General features: G+C 40.7%; 1 long non-coding RNA gene and 1 gene segment (V, D, J or C); one reads left to right on the forward strand and one right to left on the reverse strand.

The window, feature by feature from the left end:
* The window catches only part of LOC144698294 (uncharacterized), a 451,035-nt gene that overhangs the window by 348,658 nt on the left and 75,638 nt on the right, over window positions 1–26,739 (forward strand). The gene's annotated exons all lie outside the window — the stretch shown is intronic.
* Window positions 1,244–19,591, reverse strand: LOC144698263 (Ig heavy chain C region, membrane-bound form-like). The segment is given in 8 exon segments: window positions 1,244–1,576; window positions 1,717–1,844; window positions 6,619–6,948; window positions 7,444–7,749; window positions 11,450–11,761; window positions 12,708–13,007; window positions 18,021–18,111; window positions 19,224–19,591. Coding segments are annotated over 7 exon segments (1,404 nt in total).

Raw genomic sequence — 26,739 nt, forward strand, 5'->3', positions numbered from 1 at the left:
TCTCCCCCACACACACTCTCCCTCACGCACACACTATCTCAGACAGTCTCTATCTCACAGGGAGAGTGAATCCCTGGAGTGATGTTCAGTTAGCTCAGGGAGATTGTGTCAGAGGGAATGGAGCATGGAGAGAGGATCCCTGGGGTGATGTTCAGGGAGATGTTATCAGAGGGAGTGGAGCAGGGGGAGAGGATCCCTGGGGTGATGTTCAGTCAGTTCAGGGAGATGGTATCAGAGGGAATGAGCTGATCAGGGAGACAGTTCATTATCAAAGCTGAAGGGAGAATGACAGGGCTAATGGACTTAACAGAAAAGGTGGAAGTGCACGGCCAATGTGTTTACCTGGACGTGGACCGTGTATCGGTTTAACAGAAAGGGGTGGGTTTGGGTTGGGTGCGGGAAATCACTGTTTGTGTATTTAAGAGAAAATGCGAAGCCAGTGTCTCAGTATCCGATCGGCCCCAGGATCTGGGAACAAGCCTCATGTTTATGTTTACTTGCTGCATAACGTGGAACCCCGTCTTTGGCATTTTCGCGGTTCTGTCCCCCCGGAATGTCCAAGAGACCTAAAGCTCTGTAATAATTTACAGGATTTGCACTCGATCATATATCAGTGCCAGGCACTTCCCAGTCTCTGGAGACTCTCCTTGGTTTGTGCTCCCTGTTCTGCCTGTGTTATTTATTTAGCCCGTGGATCCCCGCCTTCAAAGTGTTTAATCGGATAATGCAGAGGGATCTTTACCCTGTTTATGACCCTGGCTGCACCAACCGTGGGAGTGTTGAATGGGGCACTGTTAAGGAAGTTTTCTGCTTAAATATCCTGTCGTGTATCAGCCTCTGATGAAGCCGATTCCTGCTCTTTAGAATTGCCTGACATATGACTGTGGCCACCCAGAGTATGAGTGAAATCACTGAGGTGACCCTCCCAGTTCAATCATTCTACCTCTGGCAATTGCCAGAAACAGGCAGAGGTAAAGGCCTCGATACACCGATGGGCGGCCTAGTGGAGACTTGTGGGCAAATAGATCCCAGACAGGACCAGTAAAACTGGGAGAAACGTGTAATAGGGAAAATGGAACAGTGTCGATGGGTCTTGGAGAAAGGAATTCAGCAAAGTCACAGTTAGTTCACTTTTCATTCCAGATTTATTCGCAATGTCAGAGGATATTTTACAGGAAAGTTTATTTTAAAGTTAACAGAAGTGAGTATAACGCCTGAGGTCACATTGAGAACAGAACACATGCGCTCTAAGTTGGTAAACTGTATGTACCACTGGAACATAGATCAGAAAGAGAAAACAGCGGCTTAACGGAAAGGGAAGGGAACAATAGTGAATAAGGAATGAGAAAAGTTACTTAATTACAATTGAAATCCTAACTCCAGGGAAATTAGATGCTACAATTACATTACAACCATTATCATCTCGCACATTTCATACAGGGAAACGGAAATACTGTTACAGGTTCGGTTACAGATTCGGGATCACCAAGAGAACATATTTTAAATTGGAATACAGAGATCTTAATGAACAGCTGAGGAAAAGCTACTGGGTCCGAAATTCAACCGATCACTTGATCTGTAAAAGAGGGAGAAAATAATGAAGCAGATGTTTATGATCTGGTGCATTTATGTTATAGTTTTTAATTGTTGAAACATTTAGAAAGTTTTCAAACCGCTTCTGTCAGATTGTAGTGTTAGAGGATTGAATCTTCTCACCTTCACCAGAGTGACGGCAGTGCTGTAGAAAATGCTCAGGAAGAACAAGACAATGAATGTGGAAGCGGTTGTCCAGATGTTCCCGTTATCGTCCTCATTTTCTTCAATCCACATGCGGTCTGTGGAATCTGCAGGGATAGAACCGAGAAATTTTAATTACATTCTTATTAATCGAGGGTGTCTTGCTGTTTTTTTATATATATATTAATTGTATTGTATCTTCCTCAAGCAATTGGTTTGTTCTCTAATTCAATTTTCAATACATATCTATTAATGAATTAGTGACTCTCAGCAATCTCTGTCTGTTACTAACTCCACAGCTGTTCTCACTTTACATTCCTCATCCTTTCCCTATTGGAAAACGTGTTCTTTTCCCCTTCGACACCAGTTTATTTTGGAACAAATTTCGTACTGACCTATCTTTTGCTTATATTATGATGGAAATTGCAGGAGGTTTACCAATTGATAACAATTATTTTAATGATAGGTACTGATAGCTACTAATTCCGAGACTCTGAACTCTGTAAGATATCTTTTGTGAATTTTCATCTTATTTGTTTATTTGTGATGGGAATGTTTGGCATATAATTAACTTAAATCAATTTACAATTAAGAACATTGCTTCAGTGTGTTTCCTGGGTCTTTATGTGCTCCCAGAAATTTTTGGAAGATGTGTCCGTTAACAAAATATATTTGTATTATTCTTTCGTCTGTAGCTTGGCATTTGCCTTTGTTTTTTAATATTTGCATATGTGTGCAGGAGTATCTCTTGCTCTGCCTTTAACTGTGTTTATGTGCCATGTTATATGAGGGTTGATGTGTGTGTTCATGTGGCATGAGTGTTGATATGCTTATTTATGTGTGGCGCTCCTGTGTGTGTATGTTTGTTCATTTGTAAATGTGTGCGTATCAGTGTGTTAATGTGACTTTATGCGTTAATCTTTATGTTCACTTATTAATGTCTGTGTTAAAGAGTTTGTTTATTTCCATGCCTGTTAATATATCTGATATTGTGCCTTTTTATATTCTATGTTGGCTATGTTAATAATGGTGACCCCATGAGCGTGTGAGTATGTTAAGGTGTGCGTTTATGTATGCGTTGATGGATATTTATAACGATGTGTTTATGTATGTTTACGTGTCCATGTGTACTAAAGCGTGTGTTTATGTTTTTGTTTTTTTATGAGTGCGTGAATATATTCAGTTGTTTCTTGTTCTGTGTTTCTGAAAATGTTAGGTCTGATCATCTGTGTGTCTGTGTGCCCGTGTGTCAATGTTTTAATGTGTTTGTAGAAATGCCTATGTAAGTGTATTATTGTGTGATAGTGTGTCTTTAGATCTATATTGTTGTGTTCATTGAAGCATAGTAATGAACATGTTCATGTGTATGTTTACATGTCCTGTATGAGTCTGCAAACGGGGTTGTGTACATCTGTATTTGTGTCTGTTGTGTGTGTATATATGCATATGTGTTTGTGTGCGTACACATGTTTGTAAGTGTGTGACTGTGAGGGCATGTGTGTGAGAGAGTATCTGCGTTTTTAGGTGTGTGCGTGTGTGTGTGTGTGTGTGTGTGCGTGTCTGTGTGCATGTGTGTGTGTGTGGTGTTTGTGTGTGCACCTGTGTATGTATGTGTGTTTGACTGTTTGCTGAGTGTGTGTGTATATTTGTGAGTATGTGTTTGCATATGTGCATGTTTGTGGTGTTTTACTGTGAGTGTGCATGACTGCATGTTTTCTGTGTATATATGTGCTCTTGTGAGTGTGTGTGTGGGTTTGTTTGTGTGTATGCCTGTGTGTTTGCCTGTGTATGTTTATTAGTGTGTGGGTCAGTGTTTGCATGTGCATTTGTGTGTGCTTGTGTGTGTGGCTCTGTGCATAAGCATCTGTGTGTATGTATGCTGGTGCTTGTGTACGTATGTGTATGTGTGTGTGTGTCTGTGTGTGTGTGTGTGTGTGTGTATGCGTGTGTGTGTTTGTGTATGTGTGTCTCTTTTTCCTTGTGTGTGTATGAACCTGTGTGTGTGTGGAAATGTGTGTAAGTATATGCGTGTGTGCGTCTGTGTGTGTGTGTGTGTTTCTGTGTGCCTGTGTATGTTTGTGTGTGTGTGTGTGTGATCTTCTGCCTGTGTGTATGTTTGTGGGTGTATATTTATCAGCGTGTGGAGGTATGTGTTTACACGTGTCTTTTGATTGTGTGACTTTTTTGTATATGTATGTGTGTGTGTGTGCGCTTGTGCGCAGGTGTGTGTGCTTGTGCGTGGGTGTGTGTATATGCTTGTGTGATTGTGTGTGCTTGTGTGTGTGCGAGTGTGTCTTTGTCTCTATGTATATATGTGTGTTTGTGTGTGTGTCTGTCTGCCTGCATGTGTATGCCTGTGTGTGCCTGTATGTGTGCTCGTTTATGCATGTGTTTGAGTGTCTGTAAGTGCGTGTGTGTACGCATATCTGTGTCAATGTCTGTGTGTGTGTGTGTGTGTATGTGAATGTGTGTGCTTGTTTATGTATGTTTGTGTGTGTGTGTGTGCCTCTCTGTCTGTCTGTGTGCTTTTGTCTGTCTGTGTGTATGTCAGTCTGTGTTTATGTGTTCGGGCATGTGTGCATGATCTAGTGGTGTGTGTGTGTGTGCTTGTTTATGTATGTTTGTGTGTGTTTGCGTTTGTGTGTGGATGTGTGTGCTTGTTTATGTATGTTTGTGTGTGTGTGTGTGTATGTGTGTGTTTGTTTATGTATGTTTGTGTGTGTGTGTGTGTGCGCCTCTGTGCCTGTCTGTTTGCTTTTGTCTGTCTGTGTGTATGTCAGTCTGTGTTTATGTGTTCAGGCATGTGTGCATGATCTAGCGGGTGTGCGTTTGTGTGTGTGTGTGTGTGTGTGCGTGTGTGTGTGCCTACCTTTGTGTACGTGTGTGTATGCAATTTTGTTTGTGTCCGCGTATGCGCTTGTTTGTGCTTGTGTCTGTATGTGTGCATATTTGTGTGTGCGTGAGAGAGAACTTGAGTCAGATTGTGTGTGTGCTTCTTTGCGTTTGTGTGTGCTTATAAGCTTGCGTCAGCATGTGGCTGCGTGTGTCTGTGTTTGTTTGTGTGTGTGTGTACCTTTATGTACCAGTGTGTGCATTATTTCTGTCAGTGTCTGCATGTGCGTGTGTTTGTCTCTGTGTCTCTCTGTGTGTGTTTGTCTCTGAGATGGAGAGAGACATCTTGTTTCAGAATGCATGAGTGTCTTTGTTGTGTGTGTGTGTGACCTTCTGCCAGGGTGTGTGTGAGTGTGTCTTTGAGAGATTGTGTGTGCGCGTGTGTGAGAGAGTCTGCGTGTGTGTGTGTGTGTGTGTGTGTGCGCGTGTGTTTGTGTTTGCGAGTGTGTGTGTGTGTGTATTTTTACGTACCAGTGTGTGTGCATTTTTTCTGTCAGTGTTTGTGTGTGCACGTGTTTGTGCCTGTGTGTGTGCTTGTCTGTGAGAGAGAGAGAGAGAGAGATAAATCTTGTGTTTGAATGCGTGTGTGCCTTTGTTGTGTGTGTGTGTGTGTGTGTGATCATGTGTCAGGGTGTGTGTGAGTCTGTCTTTGTCTGTGTGTGTGTATTTGTGTGTGTGTGTGTGAGCCTGTATGTGTGAGTGTATTTTTATGTACTAGTGTTTGTGTGCATTTTTTTCCTGTCAGTGTTTGTGTGTGCGTGTGTTTGTGCCTGTGTGCCTCTGTATGTGTTTGTCTGGGAGAGAGAGAGATCTTGAGTCAGAATGCATGTGTGCCTTTGTTGTGTGTGTGTGCGTGTGTGTGCGTGTGTGTGTTTGTTTGTGAGTCCGTGTGTGTGTGTGTTTGTGTGCGTGTGTGTTTATGAGCTTGTGTCAGTGTTGTGCTTTTTTTATTATTTTTCCACATATCTCTGAACATGAAAAACGTGGCCTGACCGTGAAGGTATGATCGATGGAGAACACTATTCTCTTTTCTGTGAATGAATGTGTTTTCTGTGGGGTTCAATGAGACATCAAGCGATAGAATGCAAGAATTAAACAGAAGTACCCAGAAACATTAGGAACATAACTGGAAAAATGGGAAGGATTGAATCAGCAGTTCAGTTTTGGATTATGAGAAATCATTGTCATCTTATGATTCACAAGAACAGGAGATTGAAAAGCGTTTCAAAGATATCATGTTGCACCATGATTGCCATGATTGAAGATTACAATATGAGCGCAGGAATCTAGAAGCCGCCTTGTACCTGAACCCATATCATAGACAGCTGTTCACTTCTAAACCCTCTGCTCTGGGAGTTTAGTGAGTTAATGTTCCCCTCTCCACTCCCTCTCGTTGGCTAAACAATTTCCCCTCCGGTTGTCTCTGTTGGGGAGGTGCTGGTACATTGCGTTAACTAATGCCGTCCCCTCTTTCTATGTTGGTTAAGTGGAGTAACATTTAGCGTTCCCGTGTGACCCTCACTTCAGTTCCCAGTGGGTGCGATGCGGCAACTTCCAGCTGGTAGAACTTTGAATGGATGGACATTAAACAGGAACAACGGGATCTAAATGCTGCTGCTGTGTGTGCTGGTGGGAAATGGGACATTGTCAGAATTCACCTCAGCGAGGGGCAAGTTGGTGAAGTAACTTTGCAGAATTCTGTAATGGATGAGAATTATTCTGTCTCTAACCCAGGGTGTATCTGAGCTGGGTGCACTGATTGTACAAGACTCGGGTCTGAGACCTGTAAATTCCCGACATCAACTAAACAGGCCTAACATTAGCAAAACTAGAAACACAATTAATTAAGTAGCTGTGTATTTAATTCACAATTGGAGGAAAATACTTTATTATTTCTACTAAAGTACGAAATGTAAGCGATAGATTCTCATTGACATGAATTAACGGTGTCCATCAGTGCAAGGGAAATATTCACAAAACTCGGTTTACCGCTGGATTTATCAACCGTTCTGTTGATGATCTTCAAGGGAATAGCTTCATGTCCCACCACACAGGAGTAAGAAGCGCCGCTGGCCCACTCCTCCGCTGCAATGGATAACAGGCTGTACATGAAGAAGGAGTTATTGCCGTTCTCCGCCATCACCTCGGTGTTCTTGTAGTTCCCCGGATTCACCGGCTTGTCATTGATGGTCCACTTGACGAAGATCTCTCGGGGGGAGAAACCTCTCACTAAGCAGCTGAGGGAGATGAATCTCTGAGCGGAGACATCTTCAGCCGGGGGCAGGAGGACAGAGACGGATGGTTCCCGCGGATATTTAGCTGCAAAAAATTTACAATAAATGTCAAAAAAAAAAACTGGAGAATTCCAGAGAAAATGACACCGGTGGTTAGATTGTGAGAGAAATGTGTTTTGTTTTGACTTTTCAAGATCTCCATTTTCCACTTTAGGGTCTGACCGGCTTTCTAGCTCGGAGCAGATGTGGATGCAATCATTTACACTGAGAATATGCGGGATTGGATTGGAAAGTTTCATCAGTAACAGGCCATTCGGCGGAACGGTTCTGTGCTGGTGTCTAAACTGTACACCAAGCTCCTCCCACCTTATATCATCAAACCCTGCAGTACAGTTTCTTGTTCATTCACCTACTTATGAATTTACTGCTAGAATGCTTCATGTACGGGCCTAGGGATTTTAGTTAGTGGAATTACCAATCAGACTAGCTCATTAATGCACTGTACACTAATTATTGGTTCTTAAACTTACACTGGGAATTTGCACACTAGCTCACTTATTGATTCATTCTCACCACTTACGTTCTTCCTTGTGGATGGAATTTCTTAAAGGAGTCGGCAGATCCTGATGGCTCACCACGCAGTAGAACTCAGCCCCACTCAGCCAGGCTTGTGTTGAGATATTCAGGTGGCTGACCACGCTGTTAGGATCCTTTCCCGGCTGGACAGCAATCTCTGATTTCAAAGGCTTCTGCTCTTGTGTCCAATTCACGAGGACTCCATAAGGGGCGTTACTCACAATGCAGGTTAAGGTCACTGTCGCCTCCAGTAAGACCTGTTCTATTGGCGGCGGCTGTAGAGTAATTACGGGATCGGTGCAGTCGGAAACTGTGAAGCAGAAATGAATGTCAACCAAAACATCATCTTCAGAATCAGAAACCCAGTATTCAGCTTTCACTCTCACGACGGGAATATTTATTTGACCTCTCCCTGCCATGTAAAGGCCATCATTATTTGAAGGTCAGTGACTTGCAATAATTCCGGGAGACTCCATAACATTCCATGTGTATTTCCAGCCAGAACCACTGGGACTGGATAAAACAAATGCCGGTGCAACAATGTGAATAAATTCAGGTACAATTGTTTTATAGACAGATTATCACACGTCCCGAAATCAAGGAATCAGTGAATGATAGAATGCTCACAGCACAGGAAGAGACCATTCAGCCCTCTATGTCTCTCTGTAAGGATAATGTGCGCCTTAACCCCATTTATCCTCCCCGTTCTGTCACGTGCGATAACATTTTCAAAAAAACAATGTTAATCTCTTTTTTTGAAATGTCAATTGATTCCCAGCCTCAGAAAATCTTGCGGAAAAGGAAAGTGATAATATTTCACAGTGTGAGGAAAATGTTGTCAAAATCGCCTTCCTCAGGATTTTCCTATCCCTAATTTGGAGGACTAAACATTTCTCCCCTTTTCCAATTTCATTAATTAACCGAAACACCGCAATTCGATCACTCATTAGACTTTTGTACTCAAAGGATTGCAGCCGAGACTATGCAAACTGCTATCAGCGCTGCTCAATCTGAAAACAGCAGCAGAAATAAAGTGCACATCTTTGTCGGAATTGAAGTCGTGGGCAATTACCAGTAAAGGCCTGCAGACATCGATCCTACTCACAATGTGATCAATCAATTTCGGATAAAATTAAAACCAATGACTCCTCACTCACTGTCCAACTTTTGAACAAAATGTCACCGTGTTTTGTGAGTTGATGGAATCCTGATCATCGGGGGATTCTGATTCAGAAAGAACATGGGTTCAATCCCCACTCCAGATGTTTGAACACAAGTGTAGCTGATACCAGAAATGTAGTACTGATCGAGTACTGTATTGTGAGAGGTACCGACTTCAACATCAACTGTTAGGGCCCAGGACTGCCTGCTTTGTCAGTGTGACATCACATTTCCCCAAATTCTCCCAAGTTTTGCGTCGTCCACAAACATTTAAACTGTCCCCTGTAAACCAAGATCTAGATCATTTATATATATAAATATTTACCCACTTAGCTATTGTCCCTTTAATTCCATGATCTATAACTTTCCTCACAGGTCTGTTGTGTGTTGTATCGAAAGCCTTTTGGAAGTCCATATAGACCACATCAACGGCCTTGCCCTCATTAACCATCTTTGTTAACTCTTGAAAAAACTCCAGAAAGTTAGTTATACAGGATTTTCCTTTAATAAATCCGTGATGAATCTTCCTAATCAATCTACATTATCCCATATGATATTAATTCCATCCGGAATAATTGTTTCCAGAAGTTTCCACACCACCGATGTTAAACTGACTCGTCTGTAATTGCAGGGCAGACTTTTATAAACTTTGTTGAACAAGAGCGTAATATTTGCAATTCTCCAGTCCTCCAGAACCTCCCCCAAATGCAGGGAACGCTGAAAAATTATTGTCAGTGTCTCTGCAATTTCCACTCTCACTTCCTTCAGTACTATTGGACGCATCTCACCCGGTCCCGGTGCCTTATCAACTTTAAATGCCAACAGCTGATGCAATTCCTCCTCCTTATCAATTTTAAACCCTTCTAGTGACTGAGTTTCCTCCTGTGTCACCATGGCCTGGGCAACATCTACCTCGTAGGTAAAGACAGCTGCAAAGTATTCATTTAACACCTCAGCCATGCCTCTTGCCTCTATGTGTAAATCTCCTTTTTGATCCCTAATCGGCCTATTCCTCCTCTTACAACCCTTTTACCATTCATATGCTTATGGAATACTTTGGGATTTCCTTTTATGTTAGCTGTCAGTCTTTTTTCATTATCCCTCTTTGCTTCTCGTATTTTCTTTTACACATCCCTTCTGAACCTTCTGCATTCAGCTTGGTTCTCAAATGTATTTGCTACCCGGCATCTGCTGTAAGCACATTTTTTCTTCCTTAACTTAATTTCTATCCCCATTGCCATCCAGTGAGCTCTGGATTGGCTTCTCCTGCCCTTCCCCTTTGAGAGAACATACTTTGACTGTGCCGAAACCATCTCACCTTTGAAGTTAGCCGATTGTTCAGCTACTGTTTTTCCCACCAACCTTTGGTTCCAGTCTATCAGGCCCAGCCCCATTCTTGCCCCATTGAAGTCCGCTGTCTGCAAGTTGACTATTCTTACCCTGGATTGATCAATGCGATTTTCCACCGTCATCCTTAACCTTATGATACAATGATCACTGTCCCCTAAATGCTCCCCTCCTGTCAATTTATTTACTTGGCCCACCTCATTCGCAAGAACGATGTCAGGCAGTGCCTCCTTTCTTCTTGCACTGGACACTGCTGTAGGAAATTCTCCAGAGTATAATCTAGGAATTCTGCTCCCTCACTGCCCCTTACGGTACCACTATCCCAGTATATATTCGGGTAATGAACCCCTCCCCCCTCCATTATAACTACTCGATGATGTTTGCACCTCCCTGTTATTTCCATGCTCCTCTCCATCTTCCCACTAGCTATTGCGGTCTATACATTACACCCAGCAATGTAATTGCACCCTTCTTATTCCTTTGCTCCAGCCAAATTGGTTCTGTCCTTGAATCGCCTGACACATTGTTTTCTCCAGTATTGCAATACTCTCCTTAACCAAAAACGCCACGACCACCCGCCCCCTTTCTATGCCCTTTCCTGTCTTTTCTGAACATCTTGTTACCACGAATATTTAACACCCAATTCTGCCCTTCTTTAAGATAACCATTATCTCCGTTATTGCCCTAACATCATAATCCCACAAGACAATCTATGACAGTAACTCCCAAATGTTATTAACCATACTCCGTGCGTTCACATACATGCAATGCAACGCTGATTTAGGCTTCATTGCATGCTCCCTTCTCCTGACTCCATCTATTAACTGACTATACCCTCTTTTAGTGTTAGCTCCCTCTCCCAGAATTGAATTACCCTGGTATTACTCTCTGACATTCACTCCTTGTTCCTACGCCCCTCCTGAGTTACTTTGAACCATCCCCAGCAGCAAAACCAATAATGTTATTTAGTTCTAAAATCCAAATATTGCTGGAAATCTGAAAAAAAAATGTAAAGTAAACGTTCTAAATGCTTAGCTAAAGTGTGTCTATTTGCTGGCCAACATGTGTCCCTTAACATACAGAATGAAATCAATTAATAAATAAATAAATCCAGTCAGCATCATGTCCCAGTTTATAGGAAACTGTTGTACAGCAAATCGCTGTTGAATATTCTACTTTACGACAATGAGCACATTTTCACGTTCATTCATTGGCTGTTAAGTGTTTTAGGACAATCTGATGCTGGTAAAGACGCTGTGTAAATGATAGGATTACTTCAGTGTGTTTTTGTTTCGTTTGGAAGGAAACGAAAGCGGGAAAATTGGCAAATGGGAGACATTCTTACTTCAGTGTGTTTTTGTTTCGTTTGGAAGGAAACGAAAGCGGGAAAATTGGCAAATGGGAGACATTCTCTGACTTTTAATCATTCCAAAATAATTCTTGGCTTGGACAGAGATTGGCACCAAGAATGGCCTTGAAATTTCTCGGGTTGTGTCTCTTACCCTCAGGTTTGGTGATGTTTCGGCTTTGAGTGACCCCTTTATGAGTGACCTGGCAGGTATAGGGCGTGTGACTGAACCAGTCCCCAGCGGGGACTGTCAGCCGACTGGTCGCCGAGAAGTTCCCGTTTACTTCAAAGCCGGGAGAGGTGACGAAGCCCGAGACCATGGCCTGTCCATTCTTCAGCCATTTCACGTTGATTGAATTTGGACGGAAATCAACTATTGAACAGACGATGGTTGCAAATCTGCTGCTTGTGATTTCGTCACTGGGGCTCACGGTGAGGAGAACAGTTTGATGATGCACCACAATATCTGCAACAAATATTAATATTTGGAATTAATTTTGCTTCAAACCAAGCAATTAAAAACTGTAGAACTATTTACTTAAAATCCACAGGAGAGAACCAGCCCAGCCGGCCCCATAGTTCAATGATGGAGTTTAGGATCCACAAGAACTTCCTCTCGCTCTACTTCATCTCGCAGTATAAAAACCACCTTCTTTACAATCTCCCTCATGTATCTATTAAGATTCCCCTGAACAGGGTCTCAGTAACGTCTCACCTACAGGAATTCCCACATTCTGCTCATCCTTGATGTAAAGAAGATTCAGATTTGCCAATTGTTTTTTTTTAACATTCTGTTGTAAACATGAGCTCTAAATCTTGTCTAATCTATTAAATTATTTCAGAAGTCTGAGGACCTTTATTCGGTCACATCACAGATTTTTATTTTGTCGAGAATAGATCACCAGCCTATTCGCTCTTACTTGACAGATGTAATCTATCAGCTCTGGCATTGTCCTTGTAAGTAGTTTAGCTGCTAGTGCAACGCCCCTGTAGCATTCTCCTTACGTGGAAACCAGAACTACATACAGTATACTCGGTGTGATATGGAGGGGATAACTGCACACAGTACACCTATTGCGATGTGGAGACCTTAATTATACACAGTACACTACTTTGTGATGTGGAGAACAAAACTGTCCACAGTACAATAACTGTGATGCGGAGACCAGCGCTGTCCACATCACACTAAGTGTGATGTGGAGGCCAGAACTCTACACAATCCACTAAGTGTGATGTGGAGAATACAGGTATCCACAATACACTAAGTGTGATATGGGCACCTGAACTATACACAATACTGTCACTCCATTCTAACCCATGTGATGCAGAATTTGAACATAACTCATTTGCTGACCTCGTTCACCCTTCACCCAGCCCCGGCACTGCCGCCCTGTGCATCCCACAACACGAACCTGGTATTTCCTTCACCCAGACCGAGCCGCTCCGTCGAACCTCGCAGTAGATTGTGCTGCTTCCCACCTCTGATTCGGTGATGGTTAACTGGCTGCTCAGGGTGTGGGTTCCCTTCTTGTTCAGCACTGACGGGTACGTCTTCAATCCAGCTGTGATCGTCTCTTGATCTTTCTTCCAGGAAACGCTGGTGATTTCGGGGGAGTAGTCCGCAGCTAAACAGCCGTAGGTCACGGAGCCGGCAGTGTTTGCTTGTTCACAGGAGGAGAGCAGGGCGTAGAGGGTGGGGGGAGACGGTGTCGCTGAGAATGAAGAGTCAATTGAACAAGTTAAAAATTTGATTCGTGCTTATGAAATAAGCAAATTGTTCGAAGTTTAATATTGGTATAATTAAAATCCAAAGTACTCTGATCATAAACTGCATTTAGGAGTTGAAATGCCCGACGGGACACGCCGCCATGATGGCCAGTCTTGTACACAGGATGAGGCACAAGTCGGAAAAGGGAAATACTGCCCATGAGGCCACATAATTGCGAGTTAAATAAGGGATATTGTAACCTGGGCTTCCTCCAACCCTTGCTCCGCTGTTGAGGAAAACATCAATCATTCCTCAAACACTTTCACTTTAGACCCTTCCGCATTATTTTCACTGAGCTCTCGCTTAAAGCATTTTACTATCAACCTCTTATCAGCAGCAAATGACTATTTCAATGCAGCAACATTTAGCTATCTCTGGGCCAGGACGGCCGATTATCTTCCATGAAGGACATCAGTGGGACAGTGGGGTTTTTACACAAACCTATTCTAGTTTCATGATCAACATGTTGTTGTTTTCAGGTGGTAAACTTGGATGATGCTTGGCAGCATTTGCTCTAAAGATTCTGTAACACGGACCAGTGGATCGACTAGCTTCATTACTGACAGACAAACTTTTAGCAATTTTATAAAGCATGACCCAGAGTTGTTCAATGAGACTATTTGATAGCATGGACAATTTGGCCAATCACAATTCTGAATTAACTCTCCAAAGTTGCCAAAGCTCAATGATGTTTGCAAATAATCCATTATTATCCGCTATCTTGGTTAGATAAACAGATAGATAGATAGACAGATAGACAGATATACAGATAGAAAGACAGACAGACAGACACAGACAGACAGACAGACAGACAGACAGACAGACAGACAGATAGATAGATAGATAGATAGATAGATAGATAGATAGATAGATAGATAGATAGATAGATAGATAGATAGATAGATAGATAGATAGATAGATAGATAGATCGATCAATATATTGATCTTTGCATCGATGGATGGAAAAATGGATGCATGAATAGATACATGTTGAGAAAAAGGCGTTTCATCTACACTGCCCAATCAAATGTTCACAGTTCACAGACTGTACTGATTAGATACAAGGGAGAAGAACATTGAAGTTCCACATGAAACTCATAGCACTAGTAAAGCAGAACAACAGTAAAACTGCCTCTATGATAGTTCATCAAATGTCCTTAGGCCAGTTGGAATCAGGTTGTGCATTGAGTTAAGTTAAATTCATGTTTTCCAGCTTTCATTCCCACCGTAGTTTGCATTAGACAAGGAGTAAGGCACCATACTGTCCATTTAAGCTGCACAATTTATTTCCAGATTCGATCATTTCGCAGAAGGTAACGTTACAGTCACTTCGTTTAACTGTCCTGAAATTGAGCTTTAGATCAGGTCAATCTGATTCAAATATTATCTGTTATTGAAAATGTTTAATCATCATTCCTTCATCAGAGACTTGGCTTTTTTTTAGAATGAAATGTACTTTAAATTAACGATCTGCTACTTCATTGGAGGAATTGAGGCATTTAATTTTACATATCTAATTCGGAGCACTCACGCCCAATGTGTTTGATACTGTTCAAAGTTCCTTGAACATTGACAGTGCCAACACTCTCATGTCAGATACAGAACAGGTGAATTATACTAAAACTCTCTTTGCACAGTCCTGTGAAGTGCTGTTTTTCAGGAATAGTAATGGCGGGATGCATTCTAAAACTCCCTTTATTCCGCATTGTTAGTTGAAACTTGCGCTTAGACTGGACTCATCAACAAACCACCGGCTCTGATACAGCAAACACTGAACAGGAAAAATATCTTTCTACACTTTGCATTCCTTCTGAATTCCATAAACTGGAATACTGATCTTATTTCTGAGACACCTTCTCAAACTTAAGAACAGACTCGCATCTTTCTCGGATTTACAAACTTCTTAAATAAATGGTTCGAAATTAATTCCCTGAAATACAGGAGAATGAACCAGAAAGTTCACAAACAGACAGAAGGCATCTGATTCTCGCACAGTGACCACGCACATAGAAACAGAACAGACATAAACAATGCAAAAATCATTCTACTAAAGATAGATTTCTCCAGTATCCATTAATCCGTTTGAATAGATTAAAACTTTTCTAAATTTATAACCACGTCACTTCTTTGAAATTATTCTGATTCTAAATTGAAAAACTCCCTTTGACGGGCCTCAAGTTCTGCCTGTCTGTGTACAGTTTTCACAACAGCCTTAGAGTTAGTTTGGCTGAGAACAGGTACATCAAAATAATTTACATTTATGGTAATTTATATCTATAACAGGGACATTGTAACAGAGCAAGAATTTAACAAATCGGGAGATATTTGTCTCTTGTTAATAATAGGCTTAATTAAATTAAGGTGACATTTCTTAAATTAAATAAATAATTCCATACACTTTTGGACAAATACATTATATTACTTTTAACAAATTAAGATGATCAAAAATGTATAAGAATGTGCTTCTATACCTACACCCGTGTATGTTTTGCATGCTTGTGACTATGTTTGCACGACGTAAAAGCTCTTCTGTTATAAACGTGTATTTCACATGATAGATTTATAAGTGGGCAGCTTAAAATTGTTCAAACGCTATCCGGGCACTCATATCGGTAATAAGAAATGGAGTGCATCATCCTCTAGTTACTTAAACAGGACTCGGGAGTTTAAATATCATCCTACATTTCAACAACAGTTTTATTTTTAATAATTAATGTAGCCCTGGCATTTTGTCGCCATTTTCGGAGCCTCCCCTAGATAATAATACAGCCAAGCTTTGATATACCATTCCCGTAATCCACACAATGCACATAGATGTGTTTTAAATATATAATGAAAATAAAATGCTGCGGATGCTGGGAATCTGATATAAAAACGGAAAATGCTGGCAAAACTCAGCATGTCTGTCAGCTTCAGTGGAGAGAGAAACAGAGTTAACATTTCGAATCCGTATGACTCTTCTTCAGATCTCTGCTTCTCCATGGACAGATGCTGCCAGTCCTGCTGAGTATTTTTTTCAGCATTTTCTGTTTAGGTATATAATGCTACTTATTTAAATTAAGCTCCACAATCATCAATGCAGAACTGAGAGATAACAATTCCTCTGCATCACCTGAGTCACTGAAATTCAACGAGCAAAAAGAACAACGATATTAATGAGAATGAAAGGTAGCTCCCATTTAATTCAACCCGTATATCTCACAGCTTTGCAAGATTGGATGTTGTTCTTCAATTCAAAAGTTACATTTATAATTAAGCCAACCTGCTTCAATTGCAATGTTTGTCCATCTCCAACCTTCTGCATTCTGAACTTTCTCTGAATTTGAATAGAATTATTGAGCAATTCATTAACTGCAAACTGTTTAAGATTGGCTTAGTGATAATGGTCTAAAATTGAAGGAACAACGCTGTTTGGCTGCACAGCAAAGGTTCACCAACCCGGAAGATATAATAAATTAGCTAGCTGCAATTTACAAAACGTATTTAATATTGATAATTAATTAGCACCTTTCAACCTGCGTAAACCAGGGAGGAACCAATTAATTTAAAATCCCTGTTTGAACTAAACACTGCAGAGCGATCAGTGTGTGTTATATTTAAAAAAAAACAATGGAAATTGCTGGAACCTCTGCATTTGTCCGGCTGATATTAATTGTGCTGTGCTTTGCAGCAGAGTTGTGGATAGCACAGATTATCTGCTAAATGTCTTTCAATACTCTTTTTTATTGCTGTTAGCTTGGGAAATATTGACACATTATAACCGTTTGAGTTGTATTCATTTAACTCCCCATCACAGTTCAAATTCGCTGGTTATGTACTTTAATATTGCATTATCACCTCAAGTATTAAATAGGGGTAAAGGAAACAAAATATTAATTGTTGAATCTGCAATTAGCACTGAAATAAAAATGCATCAATACATCTATCAATATTGATTAAAAAGCCTGCCTGATTTGTAACTATAACCCTCCTTCATAATGGTTTAAGCACATAACCAACACACGGTAGATGTGATCGACATTACACGTTGTAGAATCACCAAACAGGTCCACGAGCTTTAACTGTTCAAAGTAACCCAGGCACATACTCTCCTCAGCACTTAACACCAAATCACAACACCGAGGGACTGAATCCAACAACTGCTTAATTACCTAAGTCGTTTCAGCAGAATCAGGTGCAACATTTCAAATCAACAGCGCACCAAAGTTGCCTTTCATTGAACAAGTCATTTATTAAAATAAACAGAAATATGAAACAATGGCAGAAGAATTACATTTCGATGGATCGTGTTTAATGCATTGTGTTGATTTTCACGGTATATTTTAGTAATATCTGGCGATATTACTGCATTTTAATGTTTCAAGTTGTTTTCATTTAAACCAGACCCAGGCAGGAAATTTGTTAACTCTGTTGTTCTTAGTTATGGTAACATTTCACTTATTTAAGATGAACATTCGTCAACATTATATTGATATTTTTCAGCGCAGTTAACACAAATAAACATGACAAACATTTATTATAAAACCCATTGTTTAAAATGACTTTTTTGACCTTGATAGCACTCGGTTTCCTGTCTACAATGTTAGTTCCAACACTTCTAAGCACAATGCTTTCAGTCGATTACAAAACTTGCAGCAATCAGGTGTCACCGAAATTAAACATGGTAGAAACACCAAGTTGTTTAACAAAACTCATGTATTTAAAGTAAGCCAGGCACAAAACCTCATCAGCAGATAAAAGGCAAATCACTCTAACAAGTGCTTAAAACTCCCATAGCTTTTTTTTTGCCGAGAAGCAGGAGAATTGTTCAATCCGTTTGCAGCATAATTAAATGAAACATTGTAAACGCAAAATCCACCAATGTAAAGTTTTGGTTAACACATTAATGACTAAAATAAACAGAAATGTGAAACAATGAAGCAAATCCAACGGCACAGAAAGAAGGCATGTTTCTTACCTGCAGTCACCGTCACCATGGTCCCTTGTGCCCAGTAGTCAGGATAGTCACAGTGTTACATTCGCTGCTCTGGGTCACACAATAACCAGTTCTACGCACAGGAGGAGAAATTCACTATTAATTTAAATTCCGAGCCGAGAGGCAAAGTAAAATCATGATCGGCTTTATCATAATAGTAAATTTGTGAAATATATTTTATACTTTATAAATTAAACTGTTTTATTTGTATTTCACAGAGTAACTCAGGATCATGCATTGAAATCAGAAACCAATGATTTAATAGTTAACATTTTAGCACCTCTTGAAACCTGTCAAATGGGGAGTTCCAGGCACAGTTTAATATAGGTTTTGTTTAAATTAGTTGTATTGTAAGAAAAAATGCACTGACCGAAATGCAAGCAATTAGCCCAATTAGGTTTTTGCATTAACAGTAACGGCTGTGCCCCCCAGTTATATCACTCTGAGACGTACCATTTCAGAAACTGTGGCGGACTGTTAAATGTGAAATACCGAGATTCAAATCCACAGCGGTCTGAGAAACCTGATTCTGAATACTCTAGGAATATATCACTGTGATATTTCAGTTAGTATTCGTCATTATGTGCATAAAGCGGTTCGAAATACGCCTTTAACATCTGTGTCCCTATTTAGCAAGACAATCAAAATTAGTAAAAACGGAGACTTTTATATATTTTTCGTAATTCAGTGTTCCTCCAAACCCTTATTGTTGGTCATATTTATTTTCTTTGACTTTCCTGCTGTGATACTGATCGCAGATTTGATCAAACTCCCTCTCTGGGGTATTTGTACGAGAAGTTCGGTATACACAGCACCGTGACCCACTGTAGAACCACAGTGACACGCACCAGCACAAATACTGCTCTCACTCACTGATTGTTGCTCCAAAATAAAACATTTCAGTCAGCAGAAGATTTGCAGATTTTGATTACATTTCATCGAAGAGTTTTACTCAGGATCAGATCTTTGGGCTAAAATTATCCCCGTTCACATAATAATTTGTCAATATTTCCATTTGGCTCTTGGTCGTCAGTTGTGCACATTCTAACCCGCATCTATGCTCTTTAATATACAGAGTTAGTCAACATTTTGTTTTTATTCTTCGCCACTTTATTGCTTTGGAAAACATAACTTTTCAATCTAGGTTCAATCACATCTCTTAACCTATTTTGAGCTAATACTGACCTATGATTCACTGTAATTATTCTTCTGCGGTTTCTGTACGAGCTTTGGGCTTGTTCAGGTCGCTGTGGTCTTTTGCACAGTAATACCTCGCGGTGTCCTCAGCTCCAGATTTTTGATCTCAATGTAAGTTGTGGACGAAGTTCTTGATGGGATGATTCGACCTTCGACTCCAGGCGCGTAATACGTGGTATCCGAGGGTTTTCTGTAAGCAAGGAGCCACTCCAGCCCTTTCCCAGGAACTTGTTTAATCCAATACACATAGTTGCTGTCCAGACTGAACCCGCTCACTGAACAGGACAGTTTGCGAGATTCTCCGGGTTTAGCGGTCTCTGAAGCCGGCTGGGTCAGCACGATGGCGGATTGGACATCTGTTTGCGAATGGAAAAAATGTAATTACATTAGAAAACAATCAAATCAGTGAATGTAAATAGCAACACGATATCCGACAAGAAGCAGACTTCTATTGTATCACTTATACAGTCAGGGATACTCACAGGTGGAACAAGCCAAGAAGAAGCAAAGGTACAGCGCAAATCCCATCCTTCAGTCTCTGGGTATAACTGACTTGGGAGCGTGACTCTCCGTCACAGCGAAACCTGCGGACTGTGAACCAGGAGCTGAACCGTCCCGCTATTTATACCGGCTAGAGACAAATAAGAGAGAGAGAGAGAGAGCTGGAGAATGGGAGTCACTCTCCTCCCACAGTTAACAGCCTGACTCCTCCTCCCTTTTCCTGTCTGGGTTCAGCTGTATAAACAATTATTAACCATTAATATTCCGTGTTCCACAAACGTATCTTCTTTGATTGTCTATTTATCCTTTGGGAAGAGATACTCTCTCTCCAAGGCAGGTCCAGTTTTAAATTGATTCAGGGCGAACCTTTACATTGCCAATAAAAAAAACCCCATGTGCTCAGTGTCCAGTTCCTCTCAGATGGACGTAAACGCTCCCATGAAATTATTTCGAAGATGAAAGGAGAGCTCCCCTTGGGCCAATATTTCTCCTTCAGCCAAGATCCCAAAATCAGCTTGTCGGGTGATTTATCACAGTGCACTTTGTTGGATCTTGCTATGCGTAAATTCACAGTCGTCTTTCCTTGCAATACAATGGTGATTATGTTTATAAATAAATAAATCTTCATTGCCTATAAAATACTTTATGATGTCCTGTGGTTGTGAAATGCACTGTTTAACTCCAAGTCTTCTTTATTTTCATTGGTCCCTATCTGTGGGACAGAAGATACAAATGTTACTGAAATTTGTTCAGAGAAAGCAATTATAGTTGTCCCAGGACATCGACAGTTTTGGAATAATATCACTTAACTTCAGATATAATCCTTCATGAAATGTGAAGCTTCGCTTTAAAACAATTCCCCGTGAATCAAAGTTCCACAGGATTTCAGTTCACCAGTGTGAATATTGCTCTTTCATTTCACACTGCACTATTCTCAATGGGTTAAGTTGTGATTTACACCGAGGAGCGTTTGTGTAATGAGACTGCACAGTCCAGCCAAGCCTTATTTATTTTAGAATTAAATCACCGTGCCTACCTTTCTAATTGATGTGATATATGCATCCCACAAACCATGGGCATATATTTAGCTATGCAGATAAAACAATATCTATCAGGCTGTAACCACTAAACCAGAAATTATATTCAGAGATTTGGGGCATCACGAGTTTGATTTTTTTGATGTTCTTAATTTTCACCAAGGAAGAGAAATCATTGAATTTATGATGATATCACACCAGTTGTGTTCAGCTTTTGAGGTGCCGAGACCAAATGTAGAAACGGGTTACATATGAAAATATAAAGCCTGCCATTACAATTATACTAAAATTTCAGTGAATAATTTGAGTTCTCAGTCAGTCTCCAGATTGCGATTGTAACTCTGCCGTCTGCAGAACATTGGGTAAATTACAAAATTATTAAATGAATCAAACATTAGTATCAGAGTAGTTAATGTGTTCTTTATATCTGTGTGATACCAGCTCAGCTGGCATTCCCTGTTACAGGATTGTAAAATAACTTCGCAATTGTCAGAATCAAATTGGCCTTAAATAATGAAAATCGCAAACTCATTGTATTGTTGTATTCACATTTAGTCTGTTCTGTACCTGCCATACACAAAACGGAGTTTCTTTAATATCATCACATAAGAAATGCAATTTAGATTAACATTGCCTAACGATTCATTTGCTGATAAATTTATTCCCAGTTTGTTGAACAACACGTTCATCCCATATCTCTGCCCAACAGGCAGTGACAGGAATCCAGCATTCCACCATCAGGGAGGAGCGATAATTCACATTTCAATTTACAGGAAACATCTGTGGCTGCTGTGCAGAAACTTCAACAATCAGTTTCCTGCCCGCTGATCAAATCTAGCAAGGCAACAAGAACACAGCTGTTAGCAAAAGAACCTATTTATACACAGATCTGCCCAGCAACAATGTGCCCAAACAGTCCAGGCTCATCTCCATTGGGTATATGGACGTTCATTTCGAATGAATTCATAACTTGAGATTGATTCCCAGAAACTGTATCCTCTCTGAAGTACCAGGCTATGAATCCTAGGAAAGATTCTCAGAGCATGAGGCAATTGTGACAGAAACCAAAGGAATCATTTCGAGATCCTGGGGCCTATCTGACGTTCCAGGAAGCACAAATCCTGAATGTGATTCCTAGAGACTGGGGGATATTAGAAGCATCAGGGAGCATAAATCCTGGGGTTAATATCAAACACTTGGGCCCAACAGACTCACCAGAGAATATAAACGCTGGGAATTGTCCCCAGAACCTGGATTTTCTGATGTCTGACCGTTTAGTTGTTAAAAACCTGGGAATTGCTTCTCGATGCTGGGATTATCTGATACGACCTGCCCTTGAAGCCAAGCCATATTAATGATTCCCAGGGGCTGATCCCAAGTCTCACAGACACACCTTGAATCACAAGCCCTGGATATTATCTCCAGATGCTGGGCCTATTTGACACAGGCAGTCATGCGAGCACAAACACTAGGAATGATTATTTGTTACTGGTCCTATATGACACCGACAGATATGGGAGCAGAAACCCAATTAATTATTCATTGTTTCTGGTTCTACATGACAGAGGCAGTGGACTAAAACTCCCATCCATCTCTTTGTCACCTCTAGACCTGAATATTCCTATGGTTTCCTGACTATCTTCCCAGAGCCCACCTTCCATAAATAGGAATTCAAGCTAAATGCTCTTGCCCGGACCCTAATGCACACAAGTCCCGTTGGTCCATGAACCCTGTTCTCCTTGAACCACGGCGGCTCTTGGTTAAGTAATGCATCAGTAATAAGATTATCACAGTTGTTAAACTCCCTCCATGGCCTCCACCACCTCTCCCCCGACCTCACCACCACCACCTCCGTCCCGGTCAGCTCCTTCAGCCTCACAGTCCTCCGAGAGCTCTTCCCTCCTCGAATTCTCACATCTTTTGCATTCACATCCGTGAATTTTATCACTTGTTGCCAACTGCCTTGGCCTTAAGCCATGGAATTCACTCATAAACCTCTTCTCCCTCTCTCCTCCTTTAATATCCTCACTAAAAGTTACACCGTTGACCTAATGTATGGTCCTCCGCCATTGTGTCTCCTTACGTGACTCGGTGTCAAACTTGGCCTTTTAAAGGTCTGGTGAGTCAGCGTGGAGCGATTTACGACATTAAAGGGGATATATAGTTGCAAATGGTTGTTGGATATAATTAGATTTCTTTCTGACTGAAGGAAATTATAAGTGTTTTATTAATCTCAGGTCACGTATAGTGAGATTCTCACTTTTACTGCAACATGCCGAAATCATTACAAGGTCCCGTGAGATGCGCTGATGATCAACTAACAATCTATCACAAAGAACAATGTGTTCATACACGTTATGCATGCTCCGATTTAATCACCTTTCTAAATGATTTCTGAGGACAGAATGGTTGGTGGGACAATGCAATCTAAATATGAGCACAAACTAAATGGATAATCAATGCACATTAAGGCTATTACAGGACCAAAAATTATATTTTTAATCAAAGGGAATAAAATATTGAAACATAACTGGAAAAAATAATCATTTACCTTTGCAGAATTTGCGTAGAAACATTAAGAATGATGCGTTTAGACAAACATGTACAGGCACACAAGTAAACAAACAGACACACAGGGATACAGGCAGACAAACACCGACCTACACACGCACACACACAAATACACATACACACATCCACACACACACACACACACACAAACGCTCCCTGATCAAAATTCCTCCCTTCAATTAACGCCAATAAATGTACATTAATATAAATTAACAGGGTTTGAACCACATTGTCCTTTAGCTAATGTTTCTTTGCGCAACAAAGCTTCACTCAGACGGAATTCTTGGCATTTTTTATCATTTGCCACCCCCTGTAGAATGTAATAATCTTGTATATCATTGTAGCTTGTTTTTAGATGCGTTAATATAAGAGACAATAACTGATGAAGGCATTTTACTGTAACAGCAATGGCAATCTTTCGCCACCAGGTGGCAGTGATAGAGCGATTGCTTCGATGAAAACATACATATACTGCCTCAATTATTACTGCTCCATAGCATGTCTATGTTTATATCACAGCAGACCTTCACTCAGTTATTGCTAATTCTACTTCATTCACAGATGTTGACATTTCTGTCAAGGCGGACATTTACTAGCCATACCTAATTGACCTGGAGAATGCGTTGGTGAGCCACTTCGTGTGTGGCACAAATCCAAAAACAGTGCTGGTGGGAAGGGAGCTGTGGGATTTTGACTCAATAACAACGAAGGAAAGAATTTATACTTCCAAATCAATGTGTTTGACTTGGAGCGGCACCAGCAGGCGTTGGTGCTTCCATTCACCTGCTGTCCTTGTCCTTCTATGTAGCAGGGCTCTCGGGTTCTGAAGATGCTGTCGAAGGTATTACCAGAACGGGGTGAGGGGCTTCCGTTATGTGGAAAAATGATAGAAATAGCATCCTAGAGCAGAGAAAGTTAAGAGATGTTTTGAAAGAAGTGTTCAAGTTTCTGAAGGGTTTTGCAAGGCCATAACCTGACCATGTCTCAGTCCATATTATTCTGGGTCCAGTCACGGATATTAGTGCAATAAACTCTGTGCCCATCCATACTTTACACTAGGCCCTTTTTCAGTTGTTGCTGCACTGAAGCATGTGTCTGCTTATATTGCACTCATCCATGCCCTTATTTATATTACACTAGGCCCTTTCTCGTTTATTTCTGCATTATGTTATGCCCCCCTTTAAATTGCATGAGGCCAGCTCCCTGTTTATATTCGACGGGGTCTGCCATAGTTATTCATGCACTAAACTGCTCAGAGTGCAGGAGTCCTTATCGCTGTTTATGTTAAATAAGGCCCCTTTTCTGTTATGACAGCACTGGACACTCTGTTTAAATTAATCTATTGCCAATGTCAGTTATTGTGGGACTGTAATGTTTTCTGTGTTAGATAAATAGGCAGATGGATGAAGGGAGAGGTCTGTCTCATAATAATTAAATAACATATAATTGACTGGGTGGGAGGATGGATTTTTTTTAAAAATACGTTTAATCTTGGTCATAGCCATCAGTAGCTGTGTACAATTTCGCATTGCTCTGGTGTTATGTAACAGTTTTTTTGAAAGGACTGGTCGAATCTTATGACAATCTCGGAAATTTGAACTGGATTGAGGGACTGAAGGAAAGGTGAGCCAGAGTGCACTGCAGTTTATACTGATTAGTGGAAATCTCTGTTGTGGCTATTGTACACCGTGTTTTAATGTTAAGGAATGTTTCTCCTGAGGGCCTTTACATTCACGTTTTTCATGGCTACTGGTTGTGTGACCGAGCCTGAACATATATATATATGCGTCTATTTGTGTCTGTGACTGTGTCCATACAAAACACATCATTCCTAATGTTTGCAAGTTCCATCCACAAAGGTGGATTGGCTTCACCAGTCATTTTTACACTGCATTTAATTCCCTTTTATTAAAAATGCATTGAGTGGAATATAAGTGCAAATTTATTTGTTGATACGTTTCTATCAACAACAGTACGAACGTCGACATTTTCACGTTAGCAGTAATGGCAATGACTGGCCACCAGATGACAGTGCAAGTTGGTTTGCCTAAATTATACCAAACCAGCACTGCCTCAGACGGCAACAACTGAAAAACGGTCTAGTGTAATGTATGGATGGGCATGGATGGTTTATATTACATTAGTCTCTAATGTTTTACTTATTTATTATCGACTGATTTGGAATAGTTGTTAATTCAAACATCTCTACCTATTCCCAATTCTGCTTGAGAAATGGCGAATTGCCACCTTCTTGAAAGTATCAAGCGGTTTAATACCTTTGAAACTGCATAAATCCCAAGGCCGGCCCGAATTGTATCCTCGGCTGCTAAGGGAATCAAAAGAAGGAATCACCATAACTTTATAATCCTTTGCAAATTACGGCACTGAGACAGGGCGAGAGGACTTCTAACGTTGTGCCCTTGTTGAAAACGGATAAAGGTATAGACTGAGTAATTACAGGACAGTGAATATAATCTTGGAGCCGGGAATAGTATTGGGAACAGAACATTCTAAGGGACAGGGTGCATCTACATTTAGAATGACACTGACTAAGCAAAGCTGGACAGCTCCCTTAAAGGAAGGGCGAGTCTGACTATTATGGTGAAATGTTTTGAAGGGATAATAAGGAGTGCCGATGGATACAGTGCATTCGATGTAGTCTATGTGGATTTTAAAATGACCAGGTTCTAGATGGCAGAGCAGTTCCGAAATTAAAAGCCAATGTGATCCAAGGCAAAGCGGCGAGGTAAATCTAAAATTGGTTCAATGCCAGGAAGCAAGCGATAAATGACACGGGGTGTTTCTGTAAATGGGAATGGTATCCCCCAGGCCTTAGTAATAGGACACTTGCCTTTTCTTGCATATATCAATTACTTGCACATGACTGAAAAGAGCATGATTAATAAGGCTTTAGATGATACACAAATTGGCTGTGTGATTAAGAATGAAGCAGAAAGCTGTATACTGCAGGAAATCGACCAGTCAGGTAGACATAAGAATGGCATAAAGATGATTGCGAGGGAGTGCATTTAAGGAAGGCTAACAAGATAAAGGAATAAACAGTAAATAGGAACATAAGAACATAAGAACTAAGAGCAGCAGTTGGCAATTCAGCCCCTGGAGCCTGCCCCGCCATTCATTTAGATCATTGCTGATCTCATTTCGGCCTCAACTCCAATTTCCCACCCTCTCCCCATAACCTTTCAACCCATTACTAATTAAAAATCTATCTATCTCCTCCTTAAATTTATTCAGCGTTCCGGCATCCAGTGCATTCTGAGGTAGTGAATTCCACAGATTCACGAAAGATACGACACTGAGAAGTAAAGTGGGATTATAGAATGCAGATATTCCTAAAGGTGTCTGGACATGTAGATAAGGTGATCAAGAAACAG

This window comes from Cetorhinus maximus, chromosome 23 (assembly GCF_964194155.1).
Source record: "Cetorhinus maximus chromosome 23, sCetMax3.hap1.1, whole genome shotgun sequence".
Lineage (NCBI taxonomy): Eukaryota > Metazoa > Chordata > Chondrichthyes > Lamniformes > Cetorhinidae > Cetorhinus > Cetorhinus maximus.